A 22512-nucleotide genomic window follows, 5' to 3' on the forward strand; every position below is an offset into this window, starting at 1 on the left:
CTGAATCAGATACATGAATTATGAATTTATATGAATGAATAAATGAATGCCCCACAAGGAAAAGGCTAGCAGAGAAGTAAAGGAAGTGAGCTTTCAGAGATATTATACTTTTGCTGAAAGGTGTGTATGGACCTCCTGAAATCATATGCAACATTTTATGCATACGTTCCTTAGACATTGAATTTTGTAACAGTGACAGATTTCAAAATAAAACCCTTTTTAAAAAAAACATAGAATGTCCCATATCTGGGATATGTTTGTTTCCTCCTGGTTAGATTCAAGTCATATATCTGCAGTCAGAATACCAGATAAATGAAACACAAGATGATGTGCATTTTCCCCCACTGCTGATGTTAATCTTGATAAGCCAGTCACAGGTTTACCCTATTTCTCAACTGAATAATTACTACTTTCCCCTTGTAAGTTAGAAGCAATCCATAGAGAAATGTTTCACAACCCTAAAAATACCCTGTGTCTCATAAAAATTTCTCCTCTGGACTTAGCATCAATTGATTATTCTTGCTTGAGCTGATCTTTACTATGGCAGTGGCAAAATGTTTTCTACCTCCAAGATTCCTTCCACATTTACCAGAGAGCATTCTACTTGAAGCAAGACTACATTTTCTCCTCATTTATTATTATCAGTATGGGTTCATGGGTTCCTATTTTTACCAACACATAATTCATTACTATTCTTCATTATGTTGGTGGCTCACACTGTCCTAAGATCTAGCCAGTGGGAATCCCTTTTAGTTGAGTCCTGTATGTCCCCTTTTTTCTTTTTTTTGACCACTTTCTTACTTTCTGGTATAAGAAGATATTCTAGGGTCATCCTTCAACTTCCCTCCCTAGCCCTAGAATAAGCCATTTCGTTGAGGATGTCTGCTTCTTTTGAGTGGGAAATGGTATTAGAAAACAGCATCTTGGTGCTAGATACACTCACTGTAACTGAGGTGTCTGCTTCCAGGTTCTGTCAGTGGACAGAGTGAGGAAAAGTGTTTCTATAAGTATATATATACTTATATATATGCTTATGTATTTGTACATATGTGTGCACATATATACATGTTCAATTATTTAAAAAATTCTAATCCATTCCATAGGATGCTTCACTGTCTTCTATTCCATATTTGTGTCGTCCTCATCCCTCAGTGAGAATCCTGTCGTCTAAAATCAGTACTCATTTGTTCAATCCCAATAACACTAAAACAGTTTTACACTTCTATACCCATCCCGCTGCAAAAAACAAATCTACTAAGAGTTTAAAATGTGTTTACAGTTCTCTCCATCTCACCCCTCCAGAGGGTCTATAAGTCAAATACTGTGTTCATAAGCTATTTAAATTCTCCCCCCACCCAAAATGTGATTCAAGGCAGGAATTTAACTACTATTTAATCCATACAATATTCCCCAGAGACACTTACCAAGGGACAAGCTTCTTATAACACAAAAGCTAACTTAGAGAAATTGCAATTAAGGAATTCATTCCTGAGATCAGAGTAAAAGACACAAGCAAAAGGTTCTCACTGTAAAGAATCATTTAAAGTGAATAAATATAAAAGTTAAATTCCAAAGAATCAAATGATGAAACAAAGATGATACCAGTTTGTTTAAATTAGTAAGTGAAAGGAAATAATTTGACTCCAGTGAGGTCACACGCAGATGTTCTGAAACCACATGCTCCTTTTCTCCTACTAGTTACTCAAGGGCACTTTGACGTTGATATTTATTCTTTGCAGAGGGACTGAGAAAGACTTTCCGTAGGAAGTAGGGAGGATGAAATGAAGGAGTTAACAAGAATTAGTAATCTATAATACAGACAGGCAGGCAGAGGGACTGAAAAGCCAGCTGAAGCTCCTCCTTTCCTCTCCTAGCCCAGAGTGGAAATAAAACATAATCAAGAATTTGAGATGGGCTACATGGGTGATGGGCATTAAGAAGGGCACTTGTGATGAGCACTGGGTGCTGAACCTAAGTGATGAATCACTGATCTACTCCTAAAAACCAATATTGCACTGTATGTTAACTAAAATTTAAATTTAAAAAAAAAAGAAAAGAATTTGAGACAGAAATCATCTAAAGGACTAAAATCCAAGGAAGCATCTGTCTTAAAAAAATGTTTAGGTGATCAGAATACTTCAAATAAGATAACTAAAGTAGTTATTATGAACCATTTAATATAAGATGAAAATAATCATTGTTATATACCAAAAAAAAAACCATAACCAACTATGCCAAATAGCTTAGTCATTAAGCATACTATATAATAACATTGGCTACAGTAGTGTTTTTATCCCTAATATCACTTATTTAAAATACTTTTTAATGATGTAAAATGAAGAGTGAAGCATTTCATTACAAAATAGAGGCAAAAGAGGAAAAAAACAAAAAAGAAAAAGGCTCCGCTCAGCAAAGAAATGACTTTCCCCCATATAGTTTATTAGCTCTATTCTTGCTGACTTAATTCTTTCTTATATAAGAACACTTTTTTCAACATTTTGAATATTTTACCACTATTATTTCCTTCTTAAAAATAAAAAACACTAGTTAAAACAAGCATGAGGAATAAAATTAATCATGCTATTTTTTTAAATAAACCTGAGCAGAAGGAAAAAGTACTCTAGTCTGCAGAGTAAGAGGACATTTTCATACATTTTTTTAATATTTATTTTTGAGAGCAAGTGGGGGAGGGGCAGAGAGTAAGGGAGACAGAGAATCTGAAGCAGGCTCCGAGAGGTCACCACAGAGCCCCACGTAGGGCTCAAACTAAGACTGTGAGATCATGACCTGAGCCAAAATCAAGAGATGGATGCTTAACTGACTGAGCCACCCAGGTGCCCCTTCATACATTTTCAACAGGAGGTAAAGTGGAATCATGTCATTGCTTCTACTGATTTCACTGTGGTTTCTCTTAAGCTAGCATTTCTCAACTTGAATGCACAACCTGAGCAGGTTAAGACCTGAGCCCCTTAATAGAATGGAGAGGTCAAGCCCCTTGCAGAAAGACCTAGGAACACTGCCCCAAGTATACGGTATAAATCTGAATTGGCAAAAAAAAAAAAAAAAAAAAAAAAAAACAAACCACCCACAGGCCATATCCAGCCTGACACTTGATTTGTAAATAAAGTTTTATTAGAACACAGCCACACTCATTCATTTAGATATTGTGTGACTAATTTTGCACTATAGTGGCAGAGTTAAGTAGCTGCAACAAAGACTATATGGCCTGCAAATCCAAAAATATTTACTATCTAGCCTTTTATTAAATAAATCTTCCTCTAATTCTTCTTCAGAAGACTGGCAGCGCTTGCCAGGATGATTATGCACTGGAAAAAAGAAATACTTGAACCAGTCAGGGATTACAAGAAACCTACTTTAAACAGACATTAATTACCAGAGATGCAAAATGCCACCAAGGTCTGTCAGAGAGAGCTTAGAGTGGGTGATCAGGTGATAAATGGGTTTCTGGCTCAAGTTTAAATCCAAATGGGACAGTGTGTCCACAGATATAACCTGTGGCTATTTTCCAGTTCCTGAAAGTATAATTGGAAGAGAAATATTTGGCAACTGGAAGAATTTCCACCTTTGCTCTCTGACCCAGGGCATAAGCATCTATACTAGGAAAAGCCAACTGAAAGCCCCTGGAACTTGCTCTCCCTTCCAGGGATGTAAAGCAAAAGCAATAATGCATCCATATCACCAAGACAGGTGCAGAGATTAGTGCCAGCATCAAAGACTTAAAAAGATACTGATGTGATAAATTTCAATCATGTATCCATTTAATTTAGCTGTTTAGCCTATGCAGAAGGTAGATCATCATGAAGAATGATTACAAATTACCATACATTTAATCAAGAGTGACACCAAATGCTGCTGCTGTTCCAGATGCTATTTTAATGAAGCAAATCAACACAATGTGAAATCTTACATACAACAAAAGTTGGCAAATATTGTCTCTATATGAACTGAGATACTATCAGAAGATAGCAAACTTGCCTTTGCCTGACATGACCAACAATATAATTCATGGCCATCAACTCTCCTGCTTTTTGCCACAGTATAATTCATAGAGACAGTGGTCAATTTTTTCTAATGGTTAATATATATTTAGTATTTATTATGTGACATGCAGTGGACTAAATGTTTGTATGTATTATCTCATTAACTTTCCACAAGAGACAGGCACTTCTATTATCTACATAATACAGCTGTAAAAACACAAGCAACACAAAAATTACCCTATGAGTGGGAGAGCTGAAACTAAAATCTAAGTGGTAATATTCCAGAGCCTCTTTGCTTAAGAGGATCCACTATACTAAGTCTGGTGAATAAAAGAGCTGTTTTGTTTGCACATTTATCCATTTTTTAGTTGACTGATATTTGGATTGTTTCCAATTTTTGGCATTATGAATAATATTGCTAAGAAGATTCATGGATGGATTTTTTGTGTGGATATAGGTTTTCATTTCTCTTGGATATATACTTGGGAGTAGAACTGCTCAGTCATATGGCTAAGTCTATCTTTAACATTCTGAGGAACTGCCAAAGTGGCTTCACCAGTTTATAATCCCAATATCAATGTCTGAGGGCTCTAATATGTTTATATCCTTACCACCATTTACTATTATCTTTATTTTTTCCAGAGATAAAGGTGCCTTCTTAGCACAGCGGGCAGCGCGTCAGTCTCATATTTTTTCCAGAGATAGTGATCATTCTAAGATTACATAGAACAAAACACTGATCCACAATACTGATACTTTGGACTTATATTTATTAAAAATGAGAAAGAAGCATAAAGTTCTTTAGATCCCTTAGTAAGACAAAGACGTGAGACAGAGGATGAGAGATAAAAATCCACAAAATTAAGGAGTTCATTACTGAAGTAAAATTTCAAGCAGTCCAATGCCCTAAGCGCAGAGAAACAATGCCTAAAAAGCATTTATAAGTTGAGATCAAAGAGAAAGCTCTGTAACAAATCCAAGCTATAGTACAAGCCTTTCTACTACCTGAACTTATAACCCACTATATCCATTGTCTAGAGCTTTGGGCAAAGCCCTCCAAGAGAATCATACCAGTCTTCAGGGTTTTAGAGCAAAACCATGCCATTTGCTAAAGATCATCCATCTTTTGACAAATAGATCTTAGCTTGCTATTGGACTTTGAAAGAAAGAGACTGAAATATGTAACCACGTGATGACTTACATTGTCCATGATGAAATGGGCACTACTTGACCCACTAAGCCATAAAGTATAGAGACAATAGGAACAAACTATTCAGTAAGTAGAAATGCTCCATAAGATCCTGGCCTTGAGTAGGTCCAGAAAATATAGGTAAAGGTACAGTTTCTGTACTTAGGCACTGCTTTCTTTTCTTCAATCTACACCTACCATCAAAGGGGAGTTTCTTACAACCAGATGAAGGAAGAAAAAAAACCCGGAAATAGTTTAAAATTTAAAGTTTCATGATGTCCTAGAAAAAAAGAGAAATGGACTCCTGCATGACAATAGCCTAAAGACATCAGTGATGGGAAATTCTACCAATGGGCTGAGCTTTTAAACAGTCTGCACTGTCAGATGGCCAGAAGCACAAATCAACACTGACTGCAGATAGTTCAGAAAACTGGTCAAGGAAATGGGAAAAAATAGGATTGGAAGATTAGTGACAATGAAGTGTGGGGAAGGTATGTAAAGGGGTCACTCAGAATAGGCGTGGATTATGAAGAAATAGGTATTCATCACAAAGGAAGCTGTTAATAATCAGATGGCCAAAATGACTCATTCTGAAGGTCAATTCTTTTATTTCTCCAGAAATTATTTAGGCCATGATAAATCAATATTAATATATACCGAATTTTCAGAAATGATACTAAAAGGAGTTAAATAAAGAGCAAACTTTAGATTTTAATTGCCATTAACAGGGCATTTAACATAATGCATTTTTCTATCTGTATTAAATTTTAATCTAGTAAGAATTAATGCTATACCCACTTTATTATAGCAGCTGGAGACATTTTCACAGATTGGTACTTGTATTCTATCGTTTAAGAAATACTACTCCATTCTATGCTTTAGATTAGATCAGCTTTTACATTTAAAAACATTTAGAAGTATAATCAAGAGAAGAAATGAGCTTGTCTCACGGTATTTTAATATCTTAGTGCCACTTCACTGGTCACATGCTAGGGTTCTTACAATTTAGAGACATGGCTACCTTCCTTTCAAACTATTACAGGCATATTTCTTAAAACGCTCTCTAATAAACTGCATCTAACGTAAGCATTAGATATAAGGTCATTTATTTAGTGAAAACTGCTATCACACATAACATTCTTTACATTAAAAAACCATATTACTCTGGCTAACTGAATAATACATGTTTCATGTAATAGTTATCACACTGTATTTCATATTAAGTACCCTATTTTTGAAAATTTACACCAATGTTTTATAAATAAATTATATACCTACACCAATGTAACTTCCATATTCCTACCATAAAATCACCTTCAATGCTGGCATTTGATGTATTTAAAGATGCAAAAGTAAATCCTTTTTTTTGAAAGAAGACATTGAAAATAGCTAAAATTTTAAAAGAACAAAATATACTTAAACACATGCAAAGAAAGAAGCAAAACTGGGATAACAAACTACTAAACTGAATTCCATTCTGCTGTAGTTAACTGCAGTGGAAAACTGCAAGGAAACTAATAAAATTTTTTTACTACTTAGAAAATGGACATTCTACATATAGCCTTGTGTAGCTTTTTAAGTGCTAAAAAGTATGATCTATAAAAAGCTAAGCGAAATAATTTTTCAAAACTCATCAAAACATCAATAAAACACACACAAGGGTTTATACTCCTCAACTATGTATTATACATATAGCATCTGACAAAACAGAAGATTAAGTAATGAAGCAATTAAAAAAATTTTATTTTATCTTTGGACTATTTCGTGAGAACCATATTCATCTTTTAAGGAGAGAAAGAAAGGTGCAGTCAGCCTATCTGAATTAGTCCTTCAGCCTCCACTCTTAGAAGTGAAGTGGTCTTCCAAAAGGTGCTTCCAGAAAACATATCAGGCCTACACTCAGCTTGCAGGACTATCGATATGCAGGCTCCACAGTGAACTGGCAACTCAGAATATCTGTACACCAGACACGTCATCAGAATGATCTTGAATTTACTACTTATCAATACTCATTCAAAGATTTTATACATATAGCTTGGAGCAGTTTCAAAATATTGATTGATAAGATTTAATTATTAATATGAATAATTAATAGCATATTAATATGAAGCATTTTTATAACACTGATAAACAACAAACTTCTAATTGGTATTGATATTAATATTAATAGTTTCCCAAGGATTAAATAAGAGAAATAATATTTTTGGATAAGTACTGATAAGAAGTAAACTCAAGGTTATCCTTTCTCACAAAGAAACTGGTGTAGATATTCTGGGTTGCCAATGTTATTTCTTGTATCTAATTTTCGATATCATTTGATGGATATATATTTTGATGGAATATATATATATTCCATAACATCCTACAAATAGTTAAAAATTGATCTGTCCTTGGATGAATTCAGACTAACACAGAGTGAAATACTTAAGCAACAATATTTGGGGCCCCAGATAGTGTTCTAACTAAACTATACTTTGCTACTAAGTCAGAAACTCTTATTTAAGGATGTAAAACATTAAGTACTCTATTTTATGAAAATTGACCCTCATATGGTTTATTAAACTCCCTTTTTTACTTAGGATTCACCACACTGCACAGTGTACTTTATCTAAAAATGCACAGTCTTGCGGCACCTGAGTGGCTTGAGTGAACCACGGAGTGCTTAAGTGTCAACTTCAGCTTAGTCATGATCTCACAATCTGTGAGTTCGAGACCCACATTAGGCCTTGCTTACAGCTCAGAACCTGGAGCCTGCTTTGGACTCTGTGTCTCTCTCTCTCTTTCTGCCCCTCCCCTGCTCATTCTGTCTCTCTCTCTCTGTCTCTCTCTCTCTCTCTCTCTCTCTCTCAAAAATAAACATGAAAAAAATAATACCAAGAGCACATTTTACATACTGTATGTTACCCAATTTAGTAATAAATTATATTTTAAAAATAAATAAAAATAAATAATATAATAATAATAAAAATAAAGGTGGAACTAAACACATTTCCTTAAAATAAATAAATTAATAATAATAATAATAAATAAAAATGCACAGTCTCTTAAGAAACTTTATCTTCTGGAGTCTGGATTCATATAACTGATCCTTTGTTCCATTAGTTACAAAAAAGCAAATCTGTAGTTTACCTCTGGCAAGCAAAAAGAATTCCATAGCATGTGCTGGTAACCTTTTCATCCCTTTGTCAGTGTTATCTTATTTACATTTCCTTGATTAAACATTACTTACTTTGTTGCTGTATATTTATTTAATGTCATAAAAATTTGTGGAAAAAGGTGAAATGAAACAAGACTTTGGAAATATAATGAAAATATTCATGCTAAAGCCATCCTTAATTCTAAAATAGCAACCAATAAAGTCACATAGGGAAGATTAAGGAGTAATCGAAAAAAACACCTCATAAACATTATGAAAAATCTTAATAAAAGTCAACAATTAAAACCTGACCCTAATAAACTATGGGTAAATGTTTGTTATGTAAATGCAAGCATGAAGTAGTTTCTTTCAAAGTAAAAAAGGCTTACTTCAAAACACTTAATTAAAATAACAATGATCTTATCTTTTAAAATTCACTTGACAGGATTTTTAAGTGAAATCTATGTTCACTTTCACAATTTAACAAAGTTCATTTTTTATATGAGAAATAACTGTACCTTTAAAGACCAAAATTAATAAAGTTTAAAGGATGCTACAAAAGCATTACTCTGGCACTTGAAAATTGGGTGTAGAGGTATATATACACATTGTAAACCAAGGCATTTTATTTTTGCAGGGGGTAAAGTATATTTAAAATACCCAATGAGCAGTGAGGCTTTACACAAACAGTATTATTTCATGTAAAAATGGTGGGAAGTGCATACTTACCCTTCTCCTCCCATTCTTGTTATCTTCAGGCGAAAATCCACAGAATTCAAACTAGGGGGCTTCCATTTCAAAATATCATCACATCGACCAGGTTTATATTTCTAAAGTGAATTAAATGATTTGGTTAATAAGAAGCTAAAAAATAAACATATCAACTACTTTGTATAGTATGCTTTGTACTTTTTTAAATCGCAGTATAGCTGATACATGATGTTACATTAATTTCAGGTGTACAACACGGAAGTCTGACAATTCTACACGTTACACACTACTCACCACAGTAAGTGTACTCATCATCTGTTGCACAAAGTTATTACAATATTATTGCCTATATTCCCTATGCTGTACTTTTCATACTCATGACTTATTTACCTTATAATTGGAATTTGTGACTCCTACTCCCCTTCAATGACTTATTAAGCAAAACCACTACTTCTTTTCTAAATATAAGTTTTATCTTAACTGATGAGTGAAGCTAGATACTGACTTTCTTTAGTGATAACTTTTCTCCTTTTCCTGCCAAAGTATATAGACCCATGTTTGTGAAAGTCCACAAAAAGAATGAAACCTGTTATTCTCTACAATAACTGGAAGGAGGTTTGATAGTTTTGAAAAAAACTAGTTTTTCTTGTTCAGCTTTACGTGGGATAATTTACTATGAATAAAGTTAACCAGTGAATTTTAACATGGGTTCAATCATCAATTTAAAATCTTTATAATCTGTGCTGCTTTTTGTGCCCTAAGAAATCTTTGCGCATCCTATGGCTGCTACAATTTTCTTAGAAAATGTTATCATTTTAGCTCTTATTTGGGGGGTCTACAATCCATTCAAGGTTAATTTATTTATATAGTATGAAGTAAGGGACTAGGTTCATTGGCACATGGATATCAAATCAATACAGTACCATTTGTTAAAAAGATTTTCTTTCCTCCCTGAGTTGCCCTGGCACCCTTGTCAAAAATTAACTGTTTCCAGCTACAGATATGTCTATTCTCACTAATCTGTTGCACTGAATATGCCTTTACTTCCACTAACAGCACACTGTCTCAACTACTGTGGCTTTATAATAATTTTGAAATCTGGTTGTGTAAATCCCTACACTTTGTTCTTCTTTTTCCATACTCTCTGAGCTAATGCTGTGCTTATGTTTCCACATAAATTTGAGGCACCTGGGTGGCTCAGTCAGTTAAGCATCCCACTTCAGCTCAGGTCACAATCTTGCAATTCATGGGTTTGAGCCTTACATCAGGCTCTGTGCTGACAGCTCACAACCTGGAGTCTGCTTTGGATTCTGTGTCTCCCTCACTCTCTGCCCCTCCTCCACTCACACTCTGTCTCTGTCTCTGTCTCTCTCTCAAAAATAAACACTTAAAAAATTTTTCCAAGTAAGTTTTAAGGTCAGCTTGTCAATTTCTATGAAGAATAAGTCTACTGGGATTTTAATTAATATTACACTGAATCAAAAGGTCAATTTGGGGAGATATGACATTTGAACAACACTGAATCTTCCAATTCATGAACATTGCAAATCTGTTTATTTAGGTCTTCCAAAATTTTTCTCAGCAATGTTTTCCGATTTTCAGTATATAAACTGTAATACAACTTTTCTTAAATTTATTCCTAATAATCTAATATTTTGGTGGTATTATCAACACAAAAAATCCAACGCGTTTCTATGCAAAAGCAATGAAAACCATCAAAAAAGGAAAGCAATTCCATTTACAGTAATATCTAAAAGAATAAAATACCCAGGAATAAATTTAACCAAGGAAGTAAATGATCACATACTGAAAATTGTAGAACATTACTGAAAAAAGGAACTAAAAATCTGAAAACATCCCCTATTCATAGATAGTTGATACTGTGATTTACAGTAAGAAATAAACATTTGGTCTTTGTCACATTTCTGGTACAAAACTCTGAAAACCCTAGGAATTCCCTAAGTGATGAGAGCAATAAAGGTCTTTTGTCCTGTCAGCTGAAGTAGATTTTGGAAAGCACCGAACACTGAGGGCTGGATGCCAGGGCAGCCAGCCATGTGATTAGAGCGTAGGAATCTTCAGTGCCACTACCCCAACTTCTGAGGAGGAAAGGACTAGAAGTTAGATCCAATCAACAATGTCCACTGATTTAATCAGTTGTGCCCAAGTAATGAAGCCTTCATAAGAAAACTAAAAGAAGAGTGTTCAGAGCTTCCAGGCTGATGACCATGTGGATTCAGGGAGAGTGGCAAGACTGGATATGGCATGAAAATCCTGTGTCCGGTCCCCAGTCCTTGTCTATGCATTGTTTCCATCTAGCAAATTAATCAAACCTGAAGAAGGGGTCATGGGAACCTCTGATTTACAGTTGGTCAGAAGTACAGGTAATAATTTGGGCTTGCAACTGGCATCTGAAAGGGGAGTAAGGAGACAGAAGTCTTGTAGGACAGAGCACTCAGCCTGTGGAATATGACACTACCTCCAGGTGTCAGATTTGAGCTGAACTGTAGCACACTCAGCTGATGTCACAGAATTGCTTGTTGATGTGGGGAACCCAGACATACACACTGGAATTGGTCTCCGAATGCCAATTTAGGGAGGATTAACATTCCTAAGATGTCAATACTACCAAAGCAATCTACAGATTTAATGCAATCCCTATTTAAATTCCAACAGCCTTTTGTGCAGAAATAGAAAAGCTGATCCTCAAATTTATAGGGAATTGCCAGAGACCCAGAAAAGCCAAAATAATCTTGGAAAAAAAAAAAAACAAAGTTGGAGGATTCATACATCCCACTTTCAAACTTGGTACACGGCCACTGTAAATCAATACAGAGACTGATAAAAGTAGACATACAGACCAATGGAAAAGAACTGAAAGTACAGAAATAAAGCTACACATCAATAGCCAACTAATTTTTTTAAGAAGGATGCAAAGTCCATTCATTGGAGAGAGAATATTCTCTTCGACAACTGATGCCGGGATAGCTAGAGTTCCACATGTAATATAAATAAGTTGGATGCTATCTCCCACCTTATAAAAACTAAGTAAAACTGGCTAAGGACCTAAATATAACAACTAAAACCATACAACTCTTAAGTAAAAACATAGGGATAAATTTTTATAATCTTGGGTTCTGAGGTATGACACCAAAAGCACAAGCAATAAAAGAATAGGTAAACTAGACTTCATCAAATTAAAAAACTTTTGTGCATCCTATGATATTATTAGGAAAGTGAAAAGACAACCTAAAAATGGGGAAAATATGCAAATCATATATTCTAAAATATGTAAAGAACTCCTACAACTTAATAACCAAAGACAAACCAATTTAAAAACTGGCAAAGAATTCAAATAGATATTTCTATACAGAAAATGTCCAATAAGCACATAAAGAGATGCTCACTATCATTACCCATGAAAGAAATGTGAAGCAAACCCACAGTGGGATACCTACTAGGGTGACTATCACTAGAGGAAATAACGAGTGTTGGAGAGGATATAGAGAGAAATTAGAACCCACAGCATTACTGTAAGGAATATAAAATGATGCAGCCAATAAAGATAACAGTTTGGTAGTTCTTCAAAAAAGCTAAACACACATTTTCCCTATGATCCAACAACCCCACTCTTAAGTACACAGCCAAAAAAAACCCCAAAAAACAAAACTGAAAACACAGCCCCCAAAAAAACTGAAAACAGGGACTCAAACAGATACTTATATGTGAATGTTTGGTGTAGCATTATTCACAACAGTCAAAAGATGAAAACCTAAGTTCTATCACCATAGGAATAAACAAACAAAACATAGTGTATACATTCAATAGAATATTATTTAGCCATAAAAAGAAGAGAAGTTCTAATACATGTTACAAAAAGAATGAACCTCAAAAACACTATGCCAACAGAAATAAGCCAGACACAAAACTACAAAAACTGTATGACTCCACTTATATGAAATATCCAGAATAGGCAAATTCATGGCGACAGAAAGTAGAGTAGAGGTACCAAGAGCTGGGGACTGGGGAAAAGGTGAGCTCTTGCTTAATGATTACAGAATTTCTGTTTGCGATGATATAAAAGTTTTGGAAATAGTAAAAATAATTGTATAACAATGTCCATGCAGTTAAAGAGACTACAGGGGGGGAAAGGCGTTTTAAATATATTCAGATAACACAGTAAAAAGAGAAAATATTTTAGTCAAGTGAATTAAGAACTGATTATAAAGGACTGATTATTGTAATCCTTAATGAATGGGCAATATTCACTATGCAGACCTGTGGCATGAACTAAATACAAGTAAAACAGGAGTAGAAAAATATTAGGATCTACTGAAGGAGAGACAAGTATGTCTATTCAGCAAGGGCATTTCAGTGAGTGGAGCCATATTATGAGACAGATACTCATTGGGACGAAAAAATTGCCAAGTGTTCTCATTACAAGTATTTTTCTTAAATTAAAAGTCAAACTGCATTTTAACACAGCCTTACAAATTTGAGGGGAAATGCAAAAACCCTAGTCACAGGATTAGTTATTTCAAACAGTAGTCCAGGGGCGCCTACGTGGCTCAGTTGGTTAAGTGTCCGACTTTGGTTCAGGTCATGATCTCGCGGTTTGTGAGTTTGAGCCCTGCATTGGGCTCTGTGCTGACAGCTCAGAGCCTGGAGCCTGCTTCCGATTCTGTGTCTCCCTCTCTCTCTGCCCCTCCCCAACTCATGCTCTGTCTCTCTCTCTCTCAAAAATAAATAAACATTAAAAAAAAATTCAAACAGAAGTCCATACAATGTCAAATTTAGTATAACTTAAGTTGTACTAACAGACAAACCACTGGGGCTGATAATAAAGACATTTTACCTGCAGCAAATTTAAAAATATATGCTATTTCCCCCAAGTCTTATGTTTAAACATGAATGAATATAAAATCAAATATCTAATATTTAAGTGGAAGTTTCATCCATTTCTTTGCCCTGAGAGATTCACTTAGGTTACATACATCTTTCAGGATGATCACAAATAAATCTCTTTAGACTTATTGAATACAATTTTTTTTAAATGCCCAAACTGCAAAATTTTCTAGTTGTCAACCCATTAATGAAAAGAATCTCATAAAACTTAGCCTTTTTTTCTAATAAGCATACCTGACAGATATGTCATCGACCTTTTAGTGAAAGTGGTTCTCTATGGCAGTAAGGGGTAAAAAAAAGAGGAAGAGAAAAAAGGAAAGTCAGCATCCACCTCAATCTCATTCCTTCATGACATCAGTCCAGAGAATGTCATACTTAAAGACAAACTATCATTTATTTCTGTTCCCTATGCGACCACTTAGAAACCAATACCAATCCAAGTTATTAAATGCAGGAAAGGTTAATTGCGTACAGTTTAAAAATATTTCATAACAGGTAGCTAATGACAAATCCTAAAAAGAATTTGAATATATAATGTTATTTATAAATTAAGAATTAAATATCCTTCACATTCTTCTCTCTGGAATCAAGGCTCAAAGTTGAATCTAACGAGAAAACAGCATGTACTAATTCTGTTTTTACACATCAATAATGCAAAATTTAAGTCATTCCTCAACTCATTGCACACCAAACCATTTATATTCATTTAAAATACCAGATTTGATATTATTGGGAATTCAAAGCACCTTTATCAAAATTAATGAAATTCATATTAATAAATTTTAGAAAAATGTTAGTTCTTAATTACTGAATGTAAATTCTACAATGACATAGATTCCATGAATAAAATGTATTTAAATACTTATTAGAATGTAAATTCTACTCCAGCAAAAATCGTATCTAATTATGTGCCTACAAAACACCTAGTAAAATGCTCAACACTTAATAAAAATTTTGCATTTTATTGTGCAAAGTTTTTAAATTTATTACAAAATATTAGTCTCAGGTATATTTAAGTTTACTTTTTAAATAGAATAATTTAGATTATGAAATGACTTAATTTAGCAATGTTTGTGAAAATCAGGCATATCAATCACTACCAAAAAAATCCTTTTTTCATGATCCCCAAAATGATAAGGGCAAAGATATATAACACAGGGACTTAGTCTTTTAAAATTAAATATTTGTGAATTACCAGACTTAAAATACAGAATCTTGCTGAATTATATAAACATGGACACAAAAACATCTTTTCAAGATGCAGTTTTCAGTGTTTAATTAGGGAGTAATATATTTTAATTTCATTAGATTCACCAGCATGTATCTAGATCAAAACAATTATTGAAACTATATTTAACCAATACACATTTAGTTCTATAGAAATAAATCTGGTTTTACCAGGTAAGCTGTTAAGTAGAAACTTGGGGATAGATTATGTCTTAATGCAATCACCAACCAGTATAACCTAAGAGATCTATCATCCTCTTAAAGAAAAAATGTAATGGATACAAATTCAGAAATAGGTAAAAGATGTTTGGGAAAGTATTTATCAAATGAAACAGAACCTAGCTTAGAGGTAGAGGATGACCATATGCCAAAAAGGAGACTCTAAAACTTAGGAAGAAAATGAAATGGAGGCATAAGTGAAATATTAGTTGGATAAAGCTGGGGTTCTCAACTAGGGGTGATTCTCCCCCTCTCCCCACCTCCACATTCGCCAATGCCTGCACTTGTGGTTGTCACACTAAAGAGGGGCAGGGAGTGCGGCTGCCATCTAGTGGGTAGAGACCAGAGAGGTTTCTAAACCTAAAACCTTCAGGGCAGCGGCCACAACAAAGAACTATCCAGCCCAAAATGTCAGTGGTGAGAAAGGTGAGAAACTCTAATGTAAAGGGAAGCTGACAGTAATATTAGCAAAGGGGACAAGACATTTATTTCCTTTTTGCCTCTACTAACTACCAACCTCATGATTTTAAGAAAGTTCAAAGTGGGATTTTATCTATCTTGCTCATAAAAATGTAGGAATAGTATTCTGCTTGCCTAAAAAATGGGATCTAGACCAGAGATCTCTAATACTATGCAGCTCTATGCTACCCCATGATTCCCACTAGTAAAACGTGAGCAATTATGTTATCATAGTCCATCTAGTTCCTACACTGAACCCAGAGACATAATGCCTTTTTCACAAGGATCACACCCTGAAGCTAAGAAAGATCCTGGGCCTTACTATATTATTTTTATTGTTGTTCTAGCATTTAGTTTTAAGGAAAACAGAAGAAATCCTAATGGGTAATGCTCCTGGATTGATGAGTAAAACAACTCCAGACTTAAGTGACTTGGTTATTTGTCCATGTTTCACGGAGAAGCAAATAGCAAATATCCATTATACAAAATAAAGACATATAAATACCCTAGGTGGAAGAAAAGTCATTCATTCAACATCACGCACCTAGAGAGGTGCCCAGTTATCACACTAGTTGGAGACAATACAAAAATTAACAAGGCAGCGAGCTTAACCACAATGAGGCCTCTAAACTTGCCATGAGTGTAAAATTGTTGGAGAATTAAAACAGTTACTTGGTTTATTCAGGTTGGAAAATTACTCAAAAATACATTCAGATTACTATTTCTGCTCTCTTATTCACAAGTCTAATTAATTTCTTGATATTGTGGTAAACCTGTGGCTTACATTTCTAATAAAACAGTTTTTGAAAAAACTACAGTTATACAAAGATTTCTGAAACTTCAGCTTTAGTATCTATATCTGGGCAGTTCCATAGAACTACAGTGATTTTTAAATTTAGCCAATAAGGAAACTGGGATAAAGGCAGGTTAAATTAAAATAGCCAATTAGTATCAAGACCAGTTAACAAACCTGGATAAGAGTACTAGAGAAATGAAGGGACCTGAAAACATGCAGTATACTCTCTCTTTTTACAGATAACCAGACTGGTTACAGCTTGTCCAAAACACTCCCAAATCACAGTAATACAAACATCTTCGTACCATTAACAAAATAAAATGTATCATTTGTCCAAAAGCAAATGATGAAAAGTTGAAAAGGTTAGGTTAAATGATCTCATGAGTTGAGATTATAAAACTGTTCCAAAGGAAACTAATTTTAAGTCAGTGGTTTTCTAATTACTCCAGCTTTGTGCAGAGGGATGAGTAGGAGGAGAAAGCAACTGGCAAGTGGCCTGGATAGCAGGAAAAGACAGCTCAAAGAACCTAATAAACTTCTTCAGCGTCCAAACCACTTAGCCCATCTCTACCACCCGTGAAACCCTACTATGCCAAGTATCTAGACCTATCTTTAGCGTAGGCCTGAATCTCCCCGGGCACCCTGATCCTTCCCTGTGGGCCCACTAAAGTCCGTCCGACCCTCTAGCAGTCTGCACTCTCACCTCATACACTGTAACATGACAGGGAGGTTTCTCCATAGAATGCAAGCGCTCAGAGGGTAGAAACCCTGCCCTTATCCATTTGTATTATTTCTAAAACTCAGCAATGTGTATGACATATACTAAGCACCCAATTTATTAGATGAAGGAATGAGCTAACATTTCACAACTCCAGGTTAATACACATTAATACCTAAGATTATTATCATAGAGTAAAAAATTCTATTGGCTTGTACAACTAGCAAGTTCTCATAAAGTGTCTTCTCTGGCAGACACAGGTCTAAATAAAAGCAGTCTACTGATAGATGATCAAACTCTAGATAGAAGTAATACCTGCAGCCTAGTTACTTTTATACATCAACTAAGTTAACCTCTTTTTTTTTTTTTTGCTAATTTATACTACATAGTATCATTAAGATACTTTTCTATGCTTACAGCATTGGTATGAAGAATTGCTATGCTTTCAGTTAGAGGTTAGTTTAAAAACGCAATGGGAGTAATTTTGCCCTCCTGTCAAACTTTTAGTGTAAAAGAACAACTCAATGTCTTTATAAAACAGTGATTTAATATATCTGGCTTTAAAACAACTCCAAGAGTCCCAATTATCTCAGAAAGCAAAGAAGCTCTCAAAAACTTCATAACAAAAATAATTTTATAATTTTATGTTACATTACTGGACATAGAAACAGACACACATACTCCTTGAAAGAGAGATGACAGCAAGGAATAGCAAGAAAACACATACAAAGATACAGGTATCACACAACAGGGCATGGCAGACAGGGAGTGGAGAAAAAAATCAATATATATTACTACATAGACTTATTCTGCTTCATTAAAAACCATCAGAGAAACATTAACATTAAACATTTATCAGAGGTTTTAAAAAACTGTGTCTATTAAACAGTCATTTGGGGTAAATTTCAACATTCGAATCAATTTTGAATACACATTTTTCAAGTATCTATTCTCTGACCTTTTTTACTGTTATTAACAGCATATAATTCACTCCTTTAAAGTTCCAAATACTCCCACAATAAAAATTACTTCTAAATCTTCACCTGTAGTCCAAGTAAGCGTTTGCTTGGGGGGCGGGGGGGCGCGAGGAGTGCTGTCCTGTGCATTATAGAAGGTTTAGCCACATCTCTGGCCTCTGCTCACTGACAACCACCCCCTCTCAGTTGTGCTAATGAATAATGTTTCCAATGATGGCCAACAAACACATGAAACAATGCTCAGTATCACTCATCATCAGGGAAACACAAATCAAAACCACATTGAGATATCACCTCACACCAGTCAGAGTGACTAAAATGAACAAATCAAGAGACTATAGATGCTGGCAAGGATGTGGAGAAACGGGCACCCTCCTACACTGTTGGTGGGAATGTAACCTGGTACAGCTGTTCTGGAAAACAGTGTGGAGGTTCAATAGAACTCCCCTATGACCCAGCAATAGCACTGCTGGGGATCCACCCAAGGGATACAGAAGTGATGATGCATCTTTCCAAATAATGGAAAGAGCCTAAATGTCCATCACTTGATGAATGGATCAAGAAGATGTGGGTATATATACAATGGAGTATTACATGGCAATGAGAAACAATGAAATATCGTCATTTGTAGGAAAGTGGATGGACCTCAAGGGTGTCATGCTAAGCGAAATAAGTCAGGTGGAGAAGGACAGATACCATATGTTTTCACCCATAGGTCTAACAGGAGAAACCTAACAGGACCATGGGGAGGGGAAGGGGGAAAAAGAGTTAGGGAGAGGAAGGGAGGCAAATCATGAGAGATTCCTGAATACTGAAAACAAACTTGAGACTGAAGGGGGAGGGGGAAGGGGAAGGGGAGTGATGGTCATGGAGGAGGGCACTTGTGGGGAAGAACACTGAGTGTTATATGGAAACCAATTTGACAATAAACTATATATTTTAAAAAAATGTCTCCAGACACTGTCAAATGTCATCTGGTAAGTGAAACGGCCCCAGTTGAAAACCACTGGTCTAGAATATGCATTCACTTTTTTCCTTTTCTAACAAATATCTATTGATCAACTAGAAGGTCTGTGTCAGCCTCTGTGCTAGAGGCCAGAGAGATGAAGGTAATGGGGGTTTTCAGACAAATAAGCAATTACCACAGACTGTCAGTTTTTTAAATGTGTAGTTCAGAGCTGTGATGGCAGGAAATAGAAAATACAATATATAATCAAAACGATCGAGAAGCTTCCCAGAGGAAGTGAAATTTAATATTCACCCTCTGAAAACCTACTATGGTATAGGTACTAAAAATAGCAGTGTGAAGGAAACAAATATGGTCTTTGCTTTCATGATACTTATAGTCCAGTTAGGAAAATATGAATTCTGAAAATAACTAAAAATCACAGTATGGTGTGAAATGCTTTGGAGCCAACAAGAGTTCTGTGGTAGCAGGAGAATCACACTCACCTAGTTGGAACTGGCTCCCCCAAACAACAAAGACACCTAATTTGACATTCAAAGGATGAATGGGAGTAATACAGGAAAGAAGAAAACCGTTTGAGGCAGAAGAAACAGCTCATATAAGTATGTACTCATTATAAAATATTTCAGTTTGTAGCTTTTACAAAATGAACCGGTCTACCAACAGAAAGACCACTAAAGTTATCACTGAACTTGAACAAAAAGAAAATCAACTTTTTTCATTCTAAATGGACAGAATGCATACTTTTAAATACGTCCTTCTAAAATTCTGAATTATCACAAGCACAAGGGATGGGAGATGTGAAAACTAAGCCCTATCTTTTTACTGACCCCAGTATATTCCCAGATGCTAAAATGAGAGCACTAACAAAATACACATTTAAAGATACAGAGGAACAAATTCTGAAAAGCAAAGTGCAAAATTACATGCTACCTTATGTTATTATATATTAACGTATTTGTAATTGAAATTGAAAAGTTAAAAACTAACAATAATAGATAACTGAGGAGGACACATGAGAGGGAGACTTTCTTCTATGTATTTTTTTTACTACATGTTAAATTTTCTTTATTATCTGGTTAAAAGTTAAAAATATACCACCGTAAAACTGGTATATCTGCCACTAATGTTTCAACATTAAACATAAGTTATGCATAAAACAGAACCTTAATTCATTGTGTTTAATATGTATCATTTATGCGAACACTGACTTTGTACATTATATATTTACTCTATTGGAATTCATTGATTCATTCATTTTTGTTAAGTCCTTATTTATATTTATTTCCCCTTGCTTCGCTACCAATATATCATCATTAGCAGTGTCTTTTAGTTGTACAGTAATATTATATATCTATATTCAACTGAGACTGATTATGAATTATTCATCTTTAGCTGTTTATTTTGTCAACAAAATTCAATGGAAATGCAATATTTTATTAAGAAAACTAGAAAAATGACAGCCTCCTTTTTCTTCCTTATACAAAGCAAGCTAAGAATATTTTGCTGTGTTCTAAAAGTTGAACACGGAAAAAAATTAAAAATAAACAAGGTGTATCTTCTTTCTTGACACTTCATTATGACAATTCTTTGGAAGTTATTGTATTTTTCAGTAAAAAATAACACATTTTGGGAAAAGATAGAATGACACTTTTCCAGTCTGCCAGGAAACAGCCCTTCTTCAAATGAAGACCTATCAAAATATGCAAGCAACTGTCATGGCAACAGAAGCTCTCACCATGGTAACATCATCCCTGCTTCAGAGGAAAACCGCTCTAATTCGTCATGTACTCCAAGACAAGGCATTAGACGAATTCCAATTTTCATTTTACAGTCTATCCATAACATTCAATATACCTGGCAGTAGTAAAGGTTTAATAAAAACATTAATATTTCACAAGAAGGCAATATTAAAATCAAAGCTGACTCAATTTACATGCAAACTGATTAATGCCAGATATAAAGTCAAGCTGACCCACCTTACAGAAAATCAAGATAGTGATGAAAACAAACAAACAAAAATAAAAATTGTATCACGACTGCTTAAGAATAAATACTCTTGACTCAATATGGAAACAATTATATGTTTAATATTCACAGGATAGCTGGTAGATAAAGAAAAGCCTTTTTAAAAAATAAAGAGTTTTTATTATTACTACTATTTTGCAATTCATTATGTATTTGTTTTTATTTCCATGATGGATTATTAATGGCACAAAAATTCTTACTTAGAAACATGTGTCTCCAGATGATGAAAGTGAAATCAAATATGATTTTTAAAAGGTTGGAAATTAATCAGTTATTACTACAAATAAAATTTTACTATGCTACATAAATCATTAAAATCTGCTTGTAAGAGCTAGTAAACAAGTATTATCAACTTTGTAAATTAAATTAAAAGATCTAATAGCTGTCAAGTAAAAAAAATTACTACCTATAGCATATTAAATTGCCAATAGTCATTTTAAAATATTCATTTTTAGATGACAGACCACAAAAGATTAGCAATTCAAACTGTCAATAAAATCGTAAAACTGAGGGGCGCCTGGGTGGCTCAGTCGGTTAAGCGTCTGGCTTCAACTCAGGTCAAGATCTCACGGTTCGTGGGTTCGAGCCCCGCGTCAGGCTCTGTGCTGACAGCTAGCTCAGAGCCTGGAGCCTGCTTCAGATTCTGTGTCTCCCTCTTTCTCTGACCCTCCCCTGCTCGCGCTGTCTCTGTCTCTCAAAAATAAAATAAAAACCATTAAAAAAATTTTTTTAAAAATCGTAAAACTGAAAACCTTGTATATGAGTCTAATAAAACCTAACTGGTATATGGTATAGACTAATCATCAGATGCTCACTTCAGTTAGATCAAAGTTTGAATCTGAAACCTTAAAATATATAGGTTTATATTAAACAGCTATTTTTTTCTTTGAAGAAAATACCCAATTGTCTCAAAATATTTAAATATTTTGTCAAATATAGCTTACATATGAAACTCTTAAGATTCATGTTCATGAATAAAGTAATACAAGTAAGTCACCTTTAAGTAAATACCACTTATTTTTGCGTCAACAGCAAAGAACATGAGGAAACCAAGAAGCAGCATGTGATAAAGAAGAGAGGTAAATGCCTTCAAATCTAATTTTGGTCATTAAATTGAGAGCAAGGGGAAATCACTAAAGAGAAAGAAGATCATTCTAGATGCAACATAAAAAAAAATTG

At 34.5% G+C, this 22512-nt stretch overlaps 1 protein-coding gene across 1 annotated transcript in view; it reads right to left on the reverse strand.

Annotated features, from left to right (window-relative positions):
* The window catches only part of RNGTT (RNA guanylyltransferase and 5'-phosphatase), a 306020-nt gene that overhangs the window by 121374 nt on the left and 162134 nt on the right, over positions 1-22512 (reverse strand). The window contains exon 13 of the mRNA XM_029944807.1: positions 9056-9156. Coding sequence (XP_029800667.1) covers positions 9056-9156 — 101 coding nt within the window. The remainder of the gene's footprint in view (positions 1-9055; positions 9157-22512) is intronic.

The sequence above is a fragment of the Suricata suricatta genome, chromosome 7 (assembly GCF_006229205.1).
Source record: "Suricata suricatta isolate VVHF042 chromosome 7, meerkat_22Aug2017_6uvM2_HiC, whole genome shotgun sequence".
NCBI classification, from domain to species: domain Eukaryota; kingdom Metazoa; phylum Chordata; class Mammalia; order Carnivora; family Herpestidae; genus Suricata; species Suricata suricatta.